Raw genomic sequence first — 20554 nt, forward strand, 5'->3', positions numbered from 1 at the left:
AGTCCAGAGGGATGTTCACTTGTCCTTCAAGAACATGATAGATGCTCAGTTCATGGCAGCTGATGAGGAAGTGCCATGAAGTGACCTATGGGTGAAGAAGCTATAGGTTCCACACTGGGGCCTGCTGGTAACCAGCTCTGCCCCCTTGGGCAAGTTAGCCTCTCTGGACCTCATTCTTTCACTGTAAAGCAGAGACCTGGCTGAGATCAGGGGGTTCTCAAAAGGCTGCTGTGATCCCCACAACTGGCTCTCGGGTCTGACTTATCGAAAACAAATGATTGCTCTCCTCTAGGAGAACAATCTCCAGATTGGCTCTTGAGACCCATTGGAGCCTGCCTAGAATCTTCATTTCTGAATGCTGCCTTTTCCTAGAATCGTAGGCTGTCTTGCTCTGTCTACCCACCACCTGCCGGGTCAACCTGTTGCCCCAGTGTTAGGAACAAGCCCCTGTCTGCACCCATTTCAACCTAAAAATTGCTTATAACATCTAACATTGATATATTTTATACGTAGTGTTCTACTAACTGATAAAATTATGCTCAAAACCAGACCATTATCAGTAATGAAGTGCTCTCGGTCTATTTCCCATATCCCATTCACCTCACTTAAAAACCTAAGAAGTTCCCCAAACTCTCTCCAGCCTCTTTCAGTCCCTTCTTCCCACCGTTTGCCCCTCTCCATTCCTTCCTCTTAGTGTTGCAGGTGTCTTTGAGGCCTTGAATATCATTCTGATATGTATCAGGAATCTGCTAAATGATTTCCCTTGTCTAGGCGAGCCCCACCCCTTCTGTTCACCTTCTTTGTTACTGCCACAGTGGTAGCTCCTGACTGCAGATCTGGTCACATCGATCCCCCTTTTCATCATCCTTCAGTGGCTCCTCGTTGCTTTGAGCTTCAAGTACATACTCCTTGGCATGTCTTTGAAGGCCCTGCTTCTCCAACTCCATTTTCCACTGCTCTCTGCTGTGCTCTTGGTATACCAGAACATAATTTCCCAAATATCCCGTGCTGTTTCATGTGTCACTCTGAACATGTCTGGAAGACCCTTTTCCCCCTCTCTGCATGCTTGGTAAATTTCATATCCTTCTAAGTCAGATCAAGTATCTTTTCTATAAAGCTTGACTTCGTTTATCAAAGTATAGTCCACTGTTTCTTACTTGGTGCTAACCTTATATTTAATAACTATGTCTCTTGTTGTATTAATCTCTCTGATTGCAGTGACTAGTTTTCTGTGTTGTTCTGCCACACTGTAATGAATTCCTTATGAATGTCTTACCCACCCTTGTGTTTCTAGCCCAGTTCCTGTCAGCTGGTAGGTACACTAGAGTATTTAATGAATGAATGAATCTGTGCTTACAGTGAAAAATACAGCTCTGAAATTCAGTATTTGTCTATGTTACTGATATATTTTCTTTTTTAAAAAGGGACAGTGGTCTTAAATTCATATCATTTTTGTTTTCATTTGTTTTCTCTAAGTAGGCTCCATGCCTAGCATGGAGCCCAATATGGGGCTTGAATTCGTGACCCTGAGATAAAGACCTGAGCTGGGATCAAGAGTCAGATGCTTAACTGACTCAGCCACCGAGGCACTGCGAATTCCGACTGTTTTAAAGCTAAAAGGAAGAGTGTTTCAGCTGTAAGTGGAAAACTAAACCCCAAAATGACTTGAACAATTAAAAGGGAATTTATTGACTTACAAAATGGCAAAAATTCAGTCTTACTTCTGGGTGAGACTTGGTCCAACTGCCCAGGGATTTCACTAGGAATAGTGTCTCTTTGCTTTGTCTCCTGCGGGGTCAGCTCCATTGGCCTCCCTCCCCATGGTGCTACCTCCGTCAGCTCCATGCTCTCCCCTCAGGGTGGCAAAAACCAGTAGTCCTTCCTGGCTTCCTATCTTTGTGTTAGCCTGTGTAGGGAAGAAGGTCTCTTACATATCTCTCTAACATATATTTTTTAATATATGTTATACTTCACATTATTGAACATGTAGGAGACCAAGAAAGTGAAGCTTTTTTCCCAGAAGCCACAGCAGAGGTCTCCAGTCTCATGGTCTTCAGTTGGCTTATAGTCCCATCTTTCAGCCAGTTGCTGTGGCCAGAGATGAGGGTTATTCCCATGTTGCTTAAGCCATCTCAGGCCTGCTCTTGGTACTAGAGGTTTGGGGGTGAATGAGACAGGAGCTGAAATCCCACCCAAACTGTCTGCCTGAGAAGGTGAAAGGGGTGAGTTACCCAAAAGAAAGTTGGTTATTGTTGGCAGAAGGAGGGGACAATACAAGCCTGGGAAGAGGACAATTCTTATTCATTATAAAGGACACTAGGAATTTGAGGGGCCAGACTCCCATAATTATTTTAAGAACAAATGACTTTTTTTTTATTTCCTTGAAGCCCAGACCTCCAAGTAGGGAAAGGCTTCCCAAGGTAAAGTGAGGAGGGGCTGAAAGCCATGGACAAGCCTAGAGCAGCAGCCTGGCTTGTTGTTGACAAGTCAGACTTCAGAGCCAGTTGTAGAGTCATGGTGGCTGGTTGAGGATCCATGATCTTTCCAGGCCTCCTTGTGAGAGACTGAGGTCCAGAGAACTTGACTCATCCAAAGGGACAGAGCTGGTTCTCGGCAAGACCCAGTCTGGAACCCATGGCCCCTTCACTCCTTCATGGCCCTTCTTCGTCAGCTACCATGAAGTAAGCAACTACCACGTACTTAAAGGACATGCACATAAAAACATTTTTGTGCATGCAGTCAATTATGGTCATTTTGATTTCAGAATATGGGACCATCCAACATATTTTTTTAATATATGCTATACTTCACATTATTGAAAAAATAGTTATGAAAGAAAGCTGAAACCATTTTTGGTTGAATGAAATCTTACCATTTTAGTTTTGTCTTGTTCCCAAGATTCTGCAATAGTGTGGCATTCATTAAATAATAAACATATTGTACATTTCAGTGTGTGGTAACACCAAAAAATGACTTCATAGACCACTTAATCTGCTGTGTTGTGGTTTATGATGCCATCTGGATTCTTGGTGGAATTATTTCCATCTAAATCACTATAAACTTCTATTTAGGTTGTCACAGATCTAATGCCAGATGTGTTTGTGGTTTTTAGCAGTGATGTAATTCTGGAAGATACTTTGAAAGTTACAAGTTGTCATATACTATTAGCATTTAACTCAGTGTTTCACATAATTTCAGACAAACTAGAAGCCTGAAAAATAATCCATTTCTCTATTTTTTTTTTTCATAAGCATTCTTCCTTTCTTGTCTGTCTTCCACTATACATTTCATTATGCATCAGTCAAGCATGTGTAGGAAACACTGGGAGGCTCCGTGGGTATACACAGTACTGTAGAGCACATGGCCTCTGCCCCTTCGTAATGAGGACCCTTACTACGAAAGTGTGTCTCATTAGTATATATATTAGTATATGTCTTTTTCTGAGATATGGTGGGGAGAGAATAAGGGAAAGAGAAAATGTCACTTTTTTGTCTTTTGGTGCCAGTGGTGTGCTAGAGACTGGATCATGTTGCAGGATCTGCACAAACTGCAGGGTATACACAGAAACTGCACAGAAAGAAGGGATTCTACTAAAACAGAGTTTCTAGGAGCATGTCACCCAGTTGGCTACCAGGCAGGAGCGATGGCAAAAAAACAGAACTTGGTAAGGTTCAACAGAAAACTCTGAAGATATCTAAGGTCCTGTATTTTTTTCTGGGTTTTGTTGTTGTTGTTTTGTTTTGTTTTGTTTTGTTTTAATCCAAAAAGCCTGGAGGCAGGAGAGGGAGACATTGGCACCAGTGGCAGGTGGGATTGGTGTGCCAAACCTGCAGTGCGGAAGAGGTTACAATGGAGAAAGTGATGGGAGGAGGCAGTGAGCTCTGTTCCTGCAGAGCCAGGGAAAGAGACAAGCTCTGCAGGTGAGGGGCTGTGGATGTATATGAGGGAGGTGAGTTGAAGAGCGGAGAGGGGAAAGCAAATGGATCAAGATGGGTATTTGGATATATATAGAAGCAACAGAAGGCAGGGAGCCCAGCTCCATAGAAAGCTAGTGCAGGCTCATTATGTACTGGGGAAGGCAAGCTCCTCAGAAGTGGGGTACAGAGATAGAAGAAGGGCCTTTCGGGCACCTGGGTGGCTCAGTGGGTTAAGCCGCTGCCTTCGGCTCAGGTCATGATCTCGGGGTCCTGGGATCAAGTCCCGCGTCGGGCTCTCTGCTCAGCGGGGAGCCTGCTTCCCTCTCTCTCTCTGCCCGACTCTCTGTCCACTTGTGATCTCTGTCTGTCAAATAAATAAATAAAATCTTAAAAAAAAAAAGAAGAAGAAGGGCCTTTAGGAGGGTGAGTCAGCAGCATGTCTCAGGACACATGAAAGATCTGTTCTACCACTCGCTGGCTCTGTCACATCGGGGAAATTCAGATTTCTCATCTGTGAAGTGGGGAGGTTGGATTTGTTGGTCTCTTGAAGTCTTGAGATGTATTGAGGTAAAGACTCAGCATCTTCTCCAGCACAGACCACAGTCTGAACATCTAGAAATTACAGTGACAGTCATTGATCTGTTCAGCAAGTACTGATTAAGCACCTGTGTTGTGTGAAACACCGTTGTGCACACTGGGATTTCAGCCATGAACAAGATGAAATCCTTTCTCTCATGGAGCTTGTTTCTGAACAGAGAGGCAGACAACAGCCAAACACACAAATGAACAAGTTAATTGGGAGTATGAGTAATTGCTGTGAAGATGGTAAAATAAGACAGTGTGGCAGAGGGTGACTGCGTATTGGAGGAGGGGCCGGTGGGGAGCCTGTCTCCTCTCTGAGGAGGTAATGTTCCAGCAAGACCTGAGTTGAGCCAATCTGGGGGGCACAACAGACTACTCAGACAGAATGAGCCAAAAAGACCCTCAGGAAGGAGTGAGCTTGATGCATTCACACAGCAGAAAGAAGGCTGGTATGACTGGTGGGTGAACAAGGAATGATTAAAAATTTGGATTTTATCACAAGCGTTTAGGGAGTTTTAAGCAGGAGAATGAAAGGGAAAGTCTGGCAGTTCTGTAGAGAATAAAGCATAGGGGATCCAGAGGTGAAGCAGAGATTAATTAGGAGGCTATTGTAGTTATCATGAGAGATAGCAATCATCGGACCAGAAGTAGCAGGGATGTAAGGAGTAAGTAGATAGATGAGGAATGTGTGTAGAGGTTTTGAAAGAAGGACACACAGGAGCAGGTCCCCCCACCCTCCATCCCTGCCTAGACCAACATAGATTTCACGATCTTCATATATAAGCCAAAACTCTATTTATGATAGATTCTACTGTTCATTTGTTGATTTCTGGTTTAGGAATGCAGAATGCCATGTTTTGGTATCAAAAATGGTAGTTCACTTTTGAGTTGTTACAGAAAAGCTTGGTAAATAGAGGAACACTAAGACAAGAATCCATTTCTTGGCCCCAGTGGCATGGATTCAGAACAAGTTTAACAGCCCAAAGTGTCTTTCAAAGAAATAGCTTTTCCTGGGTCCAGAATCCAGGAAAGACTGACCCTGCTTGGGTTGTGTCTCACTCCTGAGCAAAATATTGGGTCTTGGGGTGGGAAAGTGATGGCTGAAGCTTCCTTTATGTCCTGCATCCCATTAGTAGAACATGAAAGAGGGTCAGGGACATTTCCCTCAAGGCAAAAGTATAAGCTAGCAAAAATAATATGTCTATGAAGATGCCTTCATTTGGATTTCTCAGATGCCGCAACCCCTAGGAATGTCTGGCCAAAGGTCATAACCAGGCCTAAATTTTAGCTTCCTGAAACTCTGTCCCATTCTTTTGTCTTCAGAGGAGCTTTTGTTAAAACTGAAATACAAGCTGCCTATTGATAATTTTTCCTTGTTGACTTCTTTATGTGTTTGTTTATTTAATATATAAAGTAATTTTAAAAACTCTCAAGATTTCGCCATGGCCTAGCCTTCAGTATTTTCTTTAGACAATGCAGGACATCACATACCCCAGCACCAGTTTCTGTGTATCAAGCATAGCTAACCTGAGAGCCCTGTTCTTGTCAAGATGGGCCCAGATTCCCATTCATTTAACTACACGCCTGCCTAACAAGTCTAAACGGAAACTGTGGGCACAGAGATTTTCCAAGCAGTTCTGGATGCAGAATGGGATGCTCCGCTTGCTCTAACCTAGCAGGCTCCCTTCACTTTTATGCTCAGAACTCAAAGCCTCAGGGACACTCCTCTCATGGATCTGTTTTCTGGGAAGAAGACTTAGAGGACTGAGAAATTTCTTGAGGCCCTTGAAAATGGTCAGTTCACAGACAGAAGTCTAGGCTATCTACCTAGGACACATTGTTGGGGTCGGGGAATGGTGCATTGGTCCTGTTTCTCCAGGCCCTTAGAACTTGGTTCCTCCTGGCTCCAGCTATTTATAAGCTCCCAATCCCCTGCTTTGCTTAGGTTTTTTCTCTCTAATCCCAGGAATTCTGTTCAGTTCAACCCATTTATTGAGTGGCCTCTACAAATAAGGCCCTAAATGTACAGTCTGAAATTAATCTTCTTTGTGCCCTTTTATATTCTCCACCTAAATACATCTCAGATAGTTAACAAAAAGATTGGATTGGATGCGTAGGTGGCTCAGTCGTTAAGTGTCTGTCTGCCTTTGGCTCGGGTCATGAACCTGGGCTCCCTGCTTGGCGGGGAGTCTGCCTCTCCCTCTGACCATCACCCCACTTGTGCTCTCTCTCTCAAATAAATAAATCTTTTTTAAAAAAGATTGGGTTAATTTATATTAACGTGCAATAAACAATATATTGAATCACTCATTCAATAAACATTGATTGAACATCAGCTTAAACCAGGTACTCTTAATAAGCACTGAGATTAGGGCACCTGGGTAGCTCAGAGGGTTAAGCCTCTGCCTTTGGCTCAGGTCATGATCTCAGGGTCCTGAGATCAAGCCCCATATCAGGCTCTCTGCTCAGCAGGGAGCGTGCTTCCCCCCTCTCTCTGCCTGCCTCTCTGCCTACTTGTGATCTCTCTCTCTGTCAAATAAATAAATAAAATCTTTAAAAAAAAAAATCAGCCCTGAGATGGCAGTGATTAAATTTCCCGGCCTCCTCAAGGAAGTTACATTCTAATGGGGGAGACAGATAGTAAATAAATAAGTATATAATATGCCAGTAGAATGAGTGGAGTAATTTTTTTATTAACATATAATGTATTATTTACTTCAGGTGTACAGTTTTGTGATTAATCAATCTTACACAATTCACAGCGCTCACCATAGCACATACCCTCCCCAGTATCCGTCACCCAGCCACCCCATCCCTCCCATCCCCCTCCAGTGAGTGGAGTAATTTTAAAACATTAAGCAGGCCTGCTAAAGGGGGAGAGAAGAGTATGTGTATGTGTGGGGGCGGGGGCTATCTTAGAAAGGTTAGTTGGGAAAGGTGCCTCTGAGCACCTCTGAGCAGACCTGCTTTTGTAGTGAGGGAGTGAGGGAGGTAGAGACAGGTTTACAGAGAAACCTTTTTGGTAGGATTTCTAATTACATGAACTTCTCATCAAAAAATAATAATGTAGAGGTGCCTGAGTAGTTTAGTCAGTTAAGCATCTGATTTCAGCTTCAGGTCATGATCTCGAAGTCCTGGGATTGAGCCCCACATTGGGCTCCCCGCTCAGTGGGAAGCCTGCTTTTCCCATTCCCTCTGCCCCCAACCTCCACCTCATGAATGAGCTCTCTCATGCTCTTTCTTTCTCTCTCTCTCAAATGAATAAAATCTTTTAAAAAATAGTAATAACATAGGGAAGATTTGTATGGAATTTGGAGATGGAGGGCCTCTCCAGTATAGAGCTATAGGCTGGACAGCTGCGCCGTACGGACTCTCCTATCCCCTGCCGGTTGGGTTCATGGTTCTGATCCCTTGCCTAGTTCCTCACCACTGCCCTTCCCCAAGCTCCTCATCACCTGACTGTTTTCCCGTTTATGTCACTGGTAGAAATTTCAGCTTGGCTTTCTTCTCAGCTACCACTTAGAGTCTTATCCTTGATGGTAATGCGGATTCTCCCATCACGTTGCCCTGGGCTCTTCTGAATAAATTGCCTTCCCTGTGACTTGGAAGAACCTACTCATTGTCCAGCCCTGTGGGTTACTATATAGTTTATCATTCCACTGGGACACTTCTGAGAACAGAAGGGGCACTAGGGGCACTGTTAATAATTATGCTGGGCCTACAGGTATAGACTGGGACTGTCCTCTGCAAACTGGGTGATTTCACCATAGATACGCGGTCCTTGTCCCAGTTAGTTCCAGACACAGGTGAACCGAGACTGCCCACTGCTAGCATCTGACCAGGAGGCTGAGGTCGGGCTCTGGACATGTGCGTCCAGAAGTCAAAACAGAGGTCATCACTCTTCGTTCACTTGCCTTATTTTTCACACTCGGGCCTATTTTTCTAGTTTCCATCTTAGTGATCCCTCAATCTCCACCCCGGTACACCCCTCCACTAGTTTTTGTTCCTCTTCTGATAATGGACAGAGACTTCCTAAACCTCTTTTGTCTCCTCCTTTAAGCTGCTACCTGAGATGAAATGTAGATGGTTCTGTGTCCAGGTCTGAGACTGCTGTTCTCAGGCCCAGACACCCTTGCAAAACCCCTACCAGGCCTGTGTGTTTGCCCCTCTGGAGCAAAGATGGAATCTGAGGAGCTGGGCTTCTAGAGTTAGAGTTGAACTGATTGCCCTTCCACCTCCTCAGGACACTAAAAATATCCAGAAATATGGTGCATTGCTTCTTTACAAAGTTATATGCTAACAGGTTAAAGAATTCAAGGGACATGATAAATACTCATGCTTTTTTTTTTTTTAATTTTTTATTTTTTTCAGCATAACAGTATTCATTATTTTTGCACCACACCCAGTGCTCCATGCAATCCGTGCCCTCTACAATACCCACCACCTGGTGCCCCCAACCTCCCACCCCCCACCCCTTCAAAATTCTCAGATCGTTTTTCAGAGTCCATAGTCTCTCATGGTTCACCTGCCCTTCCAATTTCCCTCAACTCCCTTCTCCTCTCCATCTCCCCTTGTCCTCCATGCTATTTGTTATGCTCCACAAATAAGTGAAACCATATGATAATTGACTCTCTCTGCTTGACTTATTTCATCAGCATAATCTCTTCCAGTCCCGTCCATGTTGCTACAAAACTTGGGTATTCATCCTTTCTTTCTTTTTTTTTTTTTTTTACAGCTTTATAAACATATATTTTTATCCCCTGGGGTACAGGTCTGCGAATCGCCAGGTTTACACACTTCACAACACTCACCATAGCACATACCCTCCCCGATATCCATAACGCCACCCCCTCTCCCAACCCCCTCCCCCCATCAACCCTCAGTTTGTTTTGTGAGATTAAGAGTCACTTATGGTTTGTCTCCCTCCCAATCCCATCTTGTTTCATTTACTCTTCTCCTACCCCCTCAACCCCCCATGTTGCATCTCCTCTCCCTCATATCAGGGAGATCATATGATAGTTGTCTTTCTCCGATTGACTTATTTCACTAAGCATGATACCCTCTAGTTCCATCCACGTCGTCGCAAATGGCAAGATTTCATTTCTTTTGATGGCTGCATAGTATTCCATTGTGTATATATACCACATCTTCTTTATCCATTCGTCTGTAGATGGACATCTAGGTTCTTTCCATAGTTTGGCTATTGTAGACATTGCTGCTATAAACATTCTGGTGCACGTGCCCCTTCGGATCACTATGTTTGTATCTTTAGGGTAAATACCCAGCAGTGCAATTGCAGGGTCATAGGGTAGTTCTATTTTCAACATTTTGAGGAACCTCCATGCTGTTTTCCAGAGTGGTTGCACCAGCTTGCATTCCCACCAACAGTGTAGGAGGGTTCCCCTTTCTCCGCATCCTCGCCAGCATCTGTCATTTCCTGACTTGTTAATTTTAGCCATTCTGACTGGTGTGAGGTGATATCTCATGGTGGTTTTGATTTGTATTTCCCTGATGCCGAGTGATATGGAGCACTTTTTCATGTGTCTGTTGGCCATCTGGATGTCTTCTTTGCAGAAATGTCTGTTCATGTCCTCTGCCCATTTCTTGATTGGATTATTTGTTCTTTGGGTGTTGAGTTTGCTAAGTTCTTTATAGATTTTGGACACTAGCCCTTTATCTGATATGTCATTTGCAAATATCTTCTCCCATTCTGTCAGTTGTCTTTTGGTTTTTTTAACTGTTTCCTTTGCTGTGCAAAAGCTTTTGATCTTGATAAAATCCCAAAAGTTCATTTTTGCCCTTGCTTCCCTTGCCTTTGGTGATGTTCCTAGGAAGATGTTGCTGCGGCTGACGTCGAAGAGGTTGCTGCCTGTGTTCTCCTCGAGGATTTTGATGGATTCCTTTCTCATATTGAGATCCTTCATCCATTTTGAGTCTATTTTCGTGTGTGGTGTAAGGAAATGATCCAATTTCATTTTTCTGCATGTGGCTGTCCAATTTTCCCAACACCATTTATTGAAGAGGCTGTCTTTGTTCCAGTGGACATTCTTTCCTGCTTTGTCGAAGATGAGTTGACCATAGAGTTGAGGGTCCATTTCTGGGCTCTCTATTCTGTTCCATTGATCTATGTGTCTGTTTTTGTGCCAGTACCATGCTGTCTTGATGATGACAGCTTTGTAATAGAGCTTGAAGTCCGGAATTGTGGTGCCACCAACTTTGGCTTTCTTTTTCAATATTCCTTTGGCTATTCGAGGTCTTTTCTGGTTCCACGTAAATTTTAGGATTATTTGTTCCATTTCTTTGAAAAAAATGGATGGTACTTTGATAGGAATTGCATTAAATGTGTAGATTGCTTTAGGTAGCATAGACATTTTCACAATATTTATTCTTCCAATCCAGGAGCATGGAACATTTTTCCATTTCTTTGTGTCTTCCTCAATTTCTTTCATGAGTACTTTATAGTTTTCTGAGTATAGATTCTTAGTCTCTTTGGTTAGGTTTATTCCTAGGTATCTTATAGTTTTGGGTGCAATTGTAAATGGGATGGACTCCTTAATTTCGCTTTCTTCTGTCTTGTTGTTGGTGTAGAGAAATGCAACTGATTTCTGTGCATTGATTTTATATCCTGACACTTTACTGAATTCCTGTACAAGTTCTAGCAGTTTTGGAGTGGAGTCTTTTGGGTTTTCCACATAGAGTATCATATCATCTGCAAAGAGTGATAGTTTGACTTCTTCTTTGCCGATATGGATGCCTTTAATTTCCTTTTGTTGTCTGATTGCTGAGGCTAGGACTTCTAGTACTATGTTGAATAGCAGTGGTGATAACGGACATCCCTGCCGTGTTCCTGACCTTAGCGGAAAAGCTTTCAGTTTTTCTCCATTGAGAATGATATTTGCGGTGGGTTTTTCATAGATGGCTTTGATAATATTGAGGTATGTGCCGTCTATCCCTACACTTTGAAGAGTTTTGATCAGGAAGGGATGCTGTACTTTGTCAAATGCTTTTTCAGCATCTATGGAGAGTATCATATGGTTCTTGTTCTTTCTTTTATTAATGTGTTGTATCACATTGATTGATTTGCGGATGTTGAACCAGCCTTGCAGCCCTGGAATAAATCCCACTTGGTCGTGGTGAATAATCCTTTTAACGTACTGTTGAATCCTATTGGCTAGTATTTTGGCGAGAATTTTTGCATCTGTGTTCATCAAGGATATTGGTCTGTAGTTCTCTTTTTTGTTGGGATCCTTGTCTGGTTTTGGGATCAAGGTGATGCTGGCCTCATAAAATGAGTTTGGAAGTTTTCCTTCTATTGCTATTTTTTGGAACAGTTTCAGGAGAATAGGAATTAGTTCTTCTTTAAATGTTTGGTAGAATTCCCCCGGGAAGCCGTCTGGCCCTGGGCTTTTGTTTGTTTGGAGATTTTTGATGACTTTTCAATCTCCTTACTGGTTATGGGTCTGTTCAGGCTTTCTATTTCTTCCTGGTTCAGTTGTGGTAGTTTATATGTCTCTAGGAATGCATCCATTTCTTCCAGATTGTCAAATTTGTTGGCGTAGAGTTGCTCATAGTATGTTCTTATAATTGTCTGTATTTCTTTGGTGTTCGTTGTGATCTCTCCTCTTTCATTCATGATTTTATTTATTTGGGTCCTCTCTCTTTTCTTTTTGATAAGTCTGGCCAGGGGTTTATCAATCTTATTAATTCTTTCAAAGAACCAGCTCCTAGTTTCGTTGATTTGTTCTATTGTTTTTTTGGTTTCTATTTCATTGATTTCTGCTCTGATCTTTATGATTTCTCTTCTCCTGCTGGGTTTAGGGTTTCTTTCTTGTTCTTTCTCCAGCTCCTTTAGGTGTAGGGTTAGGTTGTGTACCTGAGACCTTTCTTGTTTCTTGAGAAAGGCTTGTACCGCTATATATTTTCCTCTCAGGACTGCCTTCGTTGTGTCCCACAGATTCTGAACTGTTGTGTTTTCATTATCATTTGTTTCCATAAATTTTTTCAATTCTTCTTTGATTTCCTGGTTGACCCATTCATTCTTTAGATGGATGCTGTTTAGTCTCCATGTATTTGGGTTCTTTCCAAATTTCCTCTTGTGATTGAGTTCTAGCTTTAGAGCATTGTGGTCTGAAAATATGCAGGGAATGATCCCAATCTTTTGATACCGGTTGAGACTTGATTTAGGACCAAGAATGTGATCTATTCTGGAGAATGTTCCATGTGCACTAGAGAAGAATGTGTATTCTGTTGCTTTGGGATGAAATGTTCTGAATATATCTGTGATGTCCATCTGGTCCAGTGTGTCATTTAAGGCCTTGATTTCCTTGTTGATCTTTTGCTTGGATGATCTGTCCATTTCAGTGAGGGGAGTGTTAAAATCCCCTACTATTATTGTATTCTTGTCGATGTGTTTCTTTGATTTTGTTATTAATTGGTTTATATAGTTGGCTGCTCCCACGTTAGGGGCATAGATATTTAAAATTGTTAGATCTTCTTGTTGGACAGATCCTTTGAGTATGATATAGTGTCCCTCCTCATCTCTTATTATAATCTTTGGCTTAAAATCTAATTGATCTGATATAAGGATTGCCACTCCTGCTTTCTTCTGATGTCCATTAGCATGGTAAATTCTTTTCCACCCCCTCACTTTAAACCTGGAGGTGTCTTCGGGTGTAAGATGAGTTTCTTGTAGGCAACATATAGATGGTTTTTGTTTTTTTATCCATTCTGATACCCTGTGTCTTTTGATTGGGGCATTTAGCCCGTTAACATTCAGGGTAAGTATTGAGAGATATGAATTTAGTGCCATTGTATTGCCTGTAAGGTGACTGTTATTGTATATTGTCTCTGTTTCTTTCTGATCTACTACTTTGAGGGTCTCTCTTTGCTTAGAGGACCCCTTTCAATATTTCCTGTAGAGCTGGTTTGGTATTTGCAAATTCTTTCAGTTTTTGTTTGTCCTGGAAGCTTTTAATCTCTCCGTCTATTTTCAATGATAGCCTAGCTGGATATAGTATTCTTGGCTGCATGTTTTTCTCATTTAGTACTCTGAATATATCATGCCAGCTCTTTCTGGCCTGCCAGGTCTCTGTGGATAAGTCTGCTGCCAATCTAATATTTTTACCATTGTACGTTACAGACTTCTTTTCCCGGGCTGCTTTCAGGATCTTTTCTTTGTCACTAAGACTTGTCAATTTTACTATTAGGTGACGGGGTGTAGACCTATTCTTATTGATTTTGAGGGGGGTTCTCTGAACCTCCTGGATTTTGATGCTTGTTCCCTTTGCCATATTGGGGAAATTCTCTCCAATAATTCTCTCTAATATACCTTCTGCTCCCCTCTCTGTTTCCTCTTCTTCTGGAATCCCAATTATTCTAATGTTGTTTCGTCTTATGGTGTCACTTATCTCTCGAATTCTCCCCTCATGGTCCAGTAGCTGTTTGTCCCTCTTTTGCTCAGCTTCTTTATTCTCTGTCATTTGGTCTTCTATATCGCTAATTCTTTCTTCTGCCTCATTTATCCTAGCAGTGAGAGCCTCCATTTTTGATTGCACCTCATTAATAGCTTTTTTTATTTCAACTTGGTTAGATTTTAGTTCTTTTATTTCTCCAGAAAGGGCTTTTATATCTCCCGAGAGGGTTGCTTTAATATCTTCCATCCCTTTTTCAAGCCCGGCTAGAACCTTGAGAATCATCATTCTGAACTCTATATCTGACATATTACCAATGTCTGTATTGATTAGGTCCCTAGCCTTTGGTATTGCCTCTTGTTCTTTTTTTTGTTGTGAATTTTTCCGCCTTGTCATTTTGTCCAGATAAGAGTTTATGAAGGAGCAAGTAAAATACTAAAAGGGTGGCAACAACCCCAGGAAAATATGCTTTAGCCAAATCAGAAGAGATCCTGAATTGTGAGGGGGGAGAAAGGGGATAAAAAGGGGTTCAGAAAGAAAGAAAAAAAAAACTATTAAAAAAAAGAAAGCCGATAAAGAAAAAATATAAAAAGAGGAAAAAATATATATATATTAGATAAACTATTTAAAAAACGTTAAAAAAAGAAAACGGTAAAAGTTAAAAAAAATTTAGCAGAAGAAGAGAAAAAGAAAAAAAAATTGAAAAAGAAAAAAAAATTAAATTAACTGCAAGGCTAAAAAATCATGGGGAGAAAGCCATGAGTTCCGTGCTTTGCTTTCTTCTCCTCTGGAATTCCGCCGTTCTCCTTGGTAGGTGAACTTGGTCCTGGCTGGGTTTCCCGTAGATCTTCTGGGGGAGGGGCCCGTTGTAGTGATTCTCAAGCGTCTTTGCCCCAGGCGGAGTTGCACCGCCCTTACCCGGGGCCGCGCTGAGTCATCCGCTCGGGTTCGTTTTCGGGAGCTTTTGTTCCCTGAGCGCTTTCCGTAGAGTCCGGAGGACGGGAATGAAGATGGCGGCCTCCCGGTCTCCGGCCCAGAGGAGCCGAGAGCCCGGGGCCCCACTCCTCAGTGCGCCCTCAGAGAACAGCGCCAAATGACTCCCGTCACCCTGGCCTCCGGCCGCGCTTCGAGCTGACCGAGCCTGCGACCGGTTCAAGGCAACCCTGAGCTGAGAGTCACTCCTCGGCTCTGTCTCTGCAGCCGGCTTCCCCGTTCTAATACCGGTAAGCTCTGTGACACTCAGACACCCCCGATCCTTCTGCGACCCTGCGGGACCTGAGGCCGCGCTTACCCGGCCTGGGCTTCACCCCAGTTAAGCCTCTGGAGCGATGTCCCTCAGCGGAACAGACTTTTAAAAGTCCTGATTTTGCTCCGTTGCTCTGCCGCTCGCCGGGAGCCGGCCCCTCCCCCCCGCGGTCTATCTTCCCGTCGCTTTGGATTCACTTCTCCGCCAGTCCTACCTTGCAGAAAGTGGTTGATTTTCTGTTTCTGGAATTGCTGTTCTTCTTCTCTTCAATCTCCCGTTGGATTTGTAGGTGTTTGCAATCTTTAGATAAGCTATTTAGCTGATCTCCCGCTACCCGAAGTAGTCTCAGCCTGCTACTTCTCCGCCATCTTGACTCCTCGCCATACTCATGCTTTTTTGAAGAAAATTTTATAGATACTAAGATCAGTCCTCAAAATTGGGAAGTAACATCCAAAAAACTTCTATAATAAAATGTAGCTGGGTTATTTTTACCCTAATAACAACAGTGACATTGTATTGGATTCACATGTACTTTGCAGTACAGGTTCCATAGTCCTTTAGCTGAATTTCCAAAAAGTTCTGAAAGCTGGGGGTTGGAGTTCAAAGTTTGTGGCAAGTTCGACAGCAAAACCTGAATTTGAATTGGCCTGAGTCTCTTATAGTCTTTATTTATTCTATTTAATGTGAATGTTCATGTTTTGCTACAGAAATATTACTATGTTCGGTTACTTCCCCAAACTTCAACAGTGGTAACTGTTAACTGTGTTTACCTGGGTATCAGTGGCCCAGTTGATTTGGATTTTTACTATTTCCTTCTAGCTTTCCGAATACTACATTCACCGCATTCCCAGAAGCCGGGAGGTTCAGCAGTCCTGGCTCTCCACGGTGCTCACCACCCTGTACTCCATGTGGCTGTCCTTTCCCCTGACTCACAAAGTGAAGCCAGATTTGGTACGTATAACCATCACTAAGGGGAGGGCAAGTCACACTCCTGTACATAGATCCTTTATTTGTAATAGACCATAGTGTTTTCTTCACCAGCTACAATTTCTCAGTGTGCCAGATTTCAGACTAGACCTTTTACTAACGTATGCTAAAATTTATCACACAATGCACTTTGCTGAAAGAGGTGAAATATTTGTCTTCCCTTTCTAGCTGTAACTTGAACTCTAAATTTGCCCTCTTCTGCCCCTTCTCTTTGTGGTGGTAAGCCCCAACATAACAGTATCTTTAACCAATTTGTCATCCTATTCACCTGTGGTTCCTGAGCCAACATCATGTGCTTATCAGCTAGAAGAGAGCCAATTGCTTATTCCTTTTCAGTACTTTTTGTTTTTGTCAAGACTCTCTTACCAGATATTGTATGTAGTGGGATGAATGTTTTACACACCCAAATTTTTATAGGAAAATAATACAGGAAATAGAAATATAAAAATTTAATGACTATGCTGTATTCAACCTTACTTTCCTTATCTACATTTTCTGTGGTCTTTAGGATGAAGTTCTGTTATTAAATTCCAAGTGCAATTTAGTAGACAATGGAGGGCAATAGATATGTTATCATGGTAGTGTACACAGTTCTTAAATACTACTTTCATTCCTATTTTAAGGCAGTATCCATTAATTTGCATAGCCTAGAAGGAAACTCTCTATTTGTTCTCCACATACACGAGTTCTGGCACAGTGGATGTTCTCAAAGTAGCTGAACAGAAGTGTATTTAGCCTGATTTTGAAAGATCTCTATGAGTTTGGGCATTGCCCTTCATAAGCTGGATTTACAGTTCAAGTCTCTTCTTTGGATGAAAATTTAACTGAATGTAGTATTCGAATGATACTGCTGAGTAGGTTAGATTGTTTTTAAATGATTTAATTTACAAACAGTGAGATACGCAACTCTTTTTTTCCTAAATTTTATTTAAGTAATCTCTATACCCAACATGGGGCTGGAACCCATGGCCCTGAGATCAAGAGTCACATGCTTTCCCACCTGAGCCAGCCTGGTGCCCCAAGAGATGAGCAGATCTTAAGTGTATAGTTTGACCGTATCCCTATCAAGATACACAACAGTTCTGTCACCCCAGAAGATTTTCTCCTGCTTCTTCTCACTCAACTTCTGGTCCTGAGCAGCCACTTTCTGATTTCTGTCACTGTAGATTAATTTTGCTTATATTTATCTTTAAAAATTTGATAAAGTGAATTTATTTCATAATCTCCCACCACATTTTTAGTATGTAGAATTTAGATATTTCCCTAAAAGATCATTATTGCCCAGAAAATTTTATTTATTTCTAAAATTCAAAAGACAGAACAGAAATCAGGAAAAATGTCTTGACATTTTCAGCAGGAAATTTGGATTTATATTTACTGCATCACTAGAGGCATGGCCACCATCACTGGCAACAGCTAGCTGGAGTGTGGTTTAGGACTCTAAAGGGTTAAGGCTCAGAAGGAAGTAGTGACTGGTGGATGATGTCTGCCATGGGACAGAGGAGCTCCGCTGACTACCTAGGCGAAATATTTGATAGCCTTGTAGCGGAAAGAGTAACTGGTGGGACATTAGGACACTTGGTCCCAGACCCACTTTGGCTTTTATATCATTTTCGCCAGTTCCCTTCTGGGCCTTATTCTTTACCTTAAAACGAAAGAATTGTACTAGATATCCTCTCAGTTTCCTTAGTCTAAAATTTTATGAGTGCTATAAATTTGCTCATAAAAAGTGGAAGGAAAAAAAACTATTATGTTTCTAAAGGAATAAGAGTGAAAGGGGCGGGGGGTGTGAAATTTTGAACTGAGTAAATTAAAAAAAAACTGTTTCAAACCTGAGCATTATCCAATCAGCTGTTCTGACACAGTTGGCCTCACAAAATTAATTTGCACTTAATGAAATCCCCTTTGTTTTACAGAGAAAAGGTCATTGTTAAGAGGCCTTTTTTACTACAACATGTAGATCTCTCCTGTGGTCATCCTTGGATTTCTTATGACTTCTATCACAAAGCTCTATTTCTTCTTTACTTGTTTAAAAAAAAAAAAAAGTGAAAGAAAAACCCACTCTTGAAAGGGATGGCAGCATCCTACCTTAAATCAGTAGAGTTATCTTAACAGCGAGGTGTCTTTCTGCTCTGCTGTAAAGTGGGCACACACCTGTGTCACCTGTACCACTCAGCTGTCTCTGTCCCTCACTGTGCCACTATAAAATATAAACACAGGCACTTTATTGTTCCAGAATGAGTGCTGAAGAATGGAACATTCTAGTGTTTTTCAAATGAAAACCCCATCTGGTATATAATAGGTACTATTTATTGAGCACGCACACGTGCCAGATGTGGTGCTGAGTGCTCATATCCCTGCCACCTGAGGTAGGTACTGCTATTGTTCCCATTTAGTGAATGAGGAAACTGAGGCGCTGAGGCAGGTGGTTACTTGCTCAGAGTTCACACAACCAAAAAATAACAGAGCTAGGACTATAAGCCAGGCCTTACTGATTGCAAAGCCCAAGGCGTTAACCGCTGAACTGTATGCCACCATTTCTGGCTCACACTGTGGATGCTGTCTTCATTCATTCCAATTAAGAATCAGTTGATACATTACGTTTTAAAATAAATTTCATGAACTATCACTCCCCCTAAATAGTAGTATAAAATGAAAATAAATGCCAACAACTCAAGTACCTGCTTTCATAGCAGATTTAACACTGATGTAATTGAATGATAATAGCATATATTTCAAAATTAAATGTCATGTGTATTTGTCACAATATTTTTAAAACAAAATGGATAGTAAAAATAGGGGGAATAATACTGTTATAGGAAGTATAATTACAGAATTCTACAAATGAGATTGACTTGGAAAATAAAAAGAAGTTTATATTAACCAGTTTCCTGTTACAGAAATATGTATAGATAAAACCATTGTGAGGATATGGACTGTTTCGTGTCTTAACTGACTTTTTGGATGAGAATAGTAATCCAAAACCTTAGGTCATTTTAAGGAAGAAGTGTACGAGTCCGTTTGTTGAGTATATATTAAAATTCATGCTTGTTTCATTCAAGCCAACTATTAAATGAAAAGCTCATCTTAGAGAAAAATTTATAAACTCTGTTTTGGAGATCTCAGTCAAATCTCTATCAGTAAATTGGAAAGGATGGTTTCTTCTTTTACAACATCATCAAATACTTTTTAGGTGGTTCTGATACTTCACACATCATATTTTGTAAGAAACAGGGTTTTGTCAGCCATTTGTGAATAGACGTCATAAGTTCATAAGACTATTGTTGAGTTTGAAAAAAAATGGAACCAAAAACAGATCAGTAGTTGCCAGCATCTGGGGATGGCGGAGGGACTGACTACAAAAGGACGTGAAGGAGCTTTTGGGGGGTGAAAAACTGTCCTATATCTTGATTATAGTGATGGTGGTTAGTTGATTGTATGTGTTTGTCAAAACTCAGACCTGTACACTAAGAAAGATAACTTTTACTGTATGAAAATCATATTTCAATAAATTTTAATTTTAAAAAAGATGAAACGGATTAAAATATGTATCGTCGCCAAAAGCAGCACCTTTGGCTTCCAGTAGTCTTAAATGTGGCATTTCACGATCTCTGTGATCTTTTACTGAAAGTCATTGCTTACCGCTCTTGATACTACTCACCCCAGTGTTTATAAGGCCTAGAGAAGTGGAGCAAATACCTGAGTTGACAACATTTGTCTAAAATTTCAGACATAAAATGCAGCACCTTTGTATAAAAAATATGGGTCCAGGAGCATGAGTAGTAGCAAAAATGACATTTCATCAAATGAGCTGAGACCTCTGGTCATTCAGTCACTTATTATTCACTTATTATTGTCTGGTTTTTTCTGTTACCTTGGAATCAGCAAATAGAGTTAGTCAAATTTGGAATCCTGTATTATGTTTGATTTATAGACAAGTCCGTCCTCAAAGTGGTAGTTTTTAAAAGGATACAGCAAGTGCCTGCTGTGTGCTATTTTTCCACTTGGATATCTAACAGGCATCTGAAACTTTCTTGTCCAAAATAGTAGATATTTCCCCAAATTTGCTCTAGTGAAATCCCTGGAAGACGTCTTTGATCCCTCTTTCCCATACCCTACTTCCTGTGTTCAATAGCACATCCTGCCAGCCATGTCTTTGCAATCTATCACCTGTGTTTATTTCTGTCCATCTTCACTGCCACCGTGCCGTCCAGCACCCCCATTGTATGATCTCTTGACCTGTCTGCGTTTGGAAGGAAATTCGTGACCACCTGCAATTTCTTTACCTCTTAACAATCAATGTAAATTTTTTAATGTAATTTAGATTCTGTTACTTCACACTTAAAATCCTCCAGTGGCTTTCTATGCTGTTAGAATAGAGTCCAAACTTAGGGTAGCCTGCATGCTCCGGC

The 20554-nt window shown here is 41.5% G+C and overlaps 1 protein-coding gene across 1 annotated transcript in view; it reads left to right on the forward strand.

Annotated features, from left to right (window-relative positions):
• ALG14 (ALG14 UDP-N-acetylglucosaminyltransferase subunit) overlaps window positions 1-20554 on the forward strand; it is a 97777-nt gene that overhangs the window by 25053 nt on the left and 52170 nt on the right. Inside the window, exon 3 of the mRNA XM_047723662.1 lies at window positions 15975-16106. Within this exon, the coding sequence (XP_047579618.1) occupies window positions 15975-16106 (132 nt within the window). The remainder of the gene's footprint in view (window positions 1-15974; window positions 16107-20554) is intronic.

This window comes from Lutra lutra, chromosome 4 (genome assembly GCF_902655055.1).
Source record: "Lutra lutra chromosome 4, mLutLut1.2, whole genome shotgun sequence".
In the NCBI taxonomy this organism is placed as follows: Eukaryota; Metazoa; Chordata; class Mammalia; order Carnivora; family Mustelidae; genus Lutra; species Lutra lutra.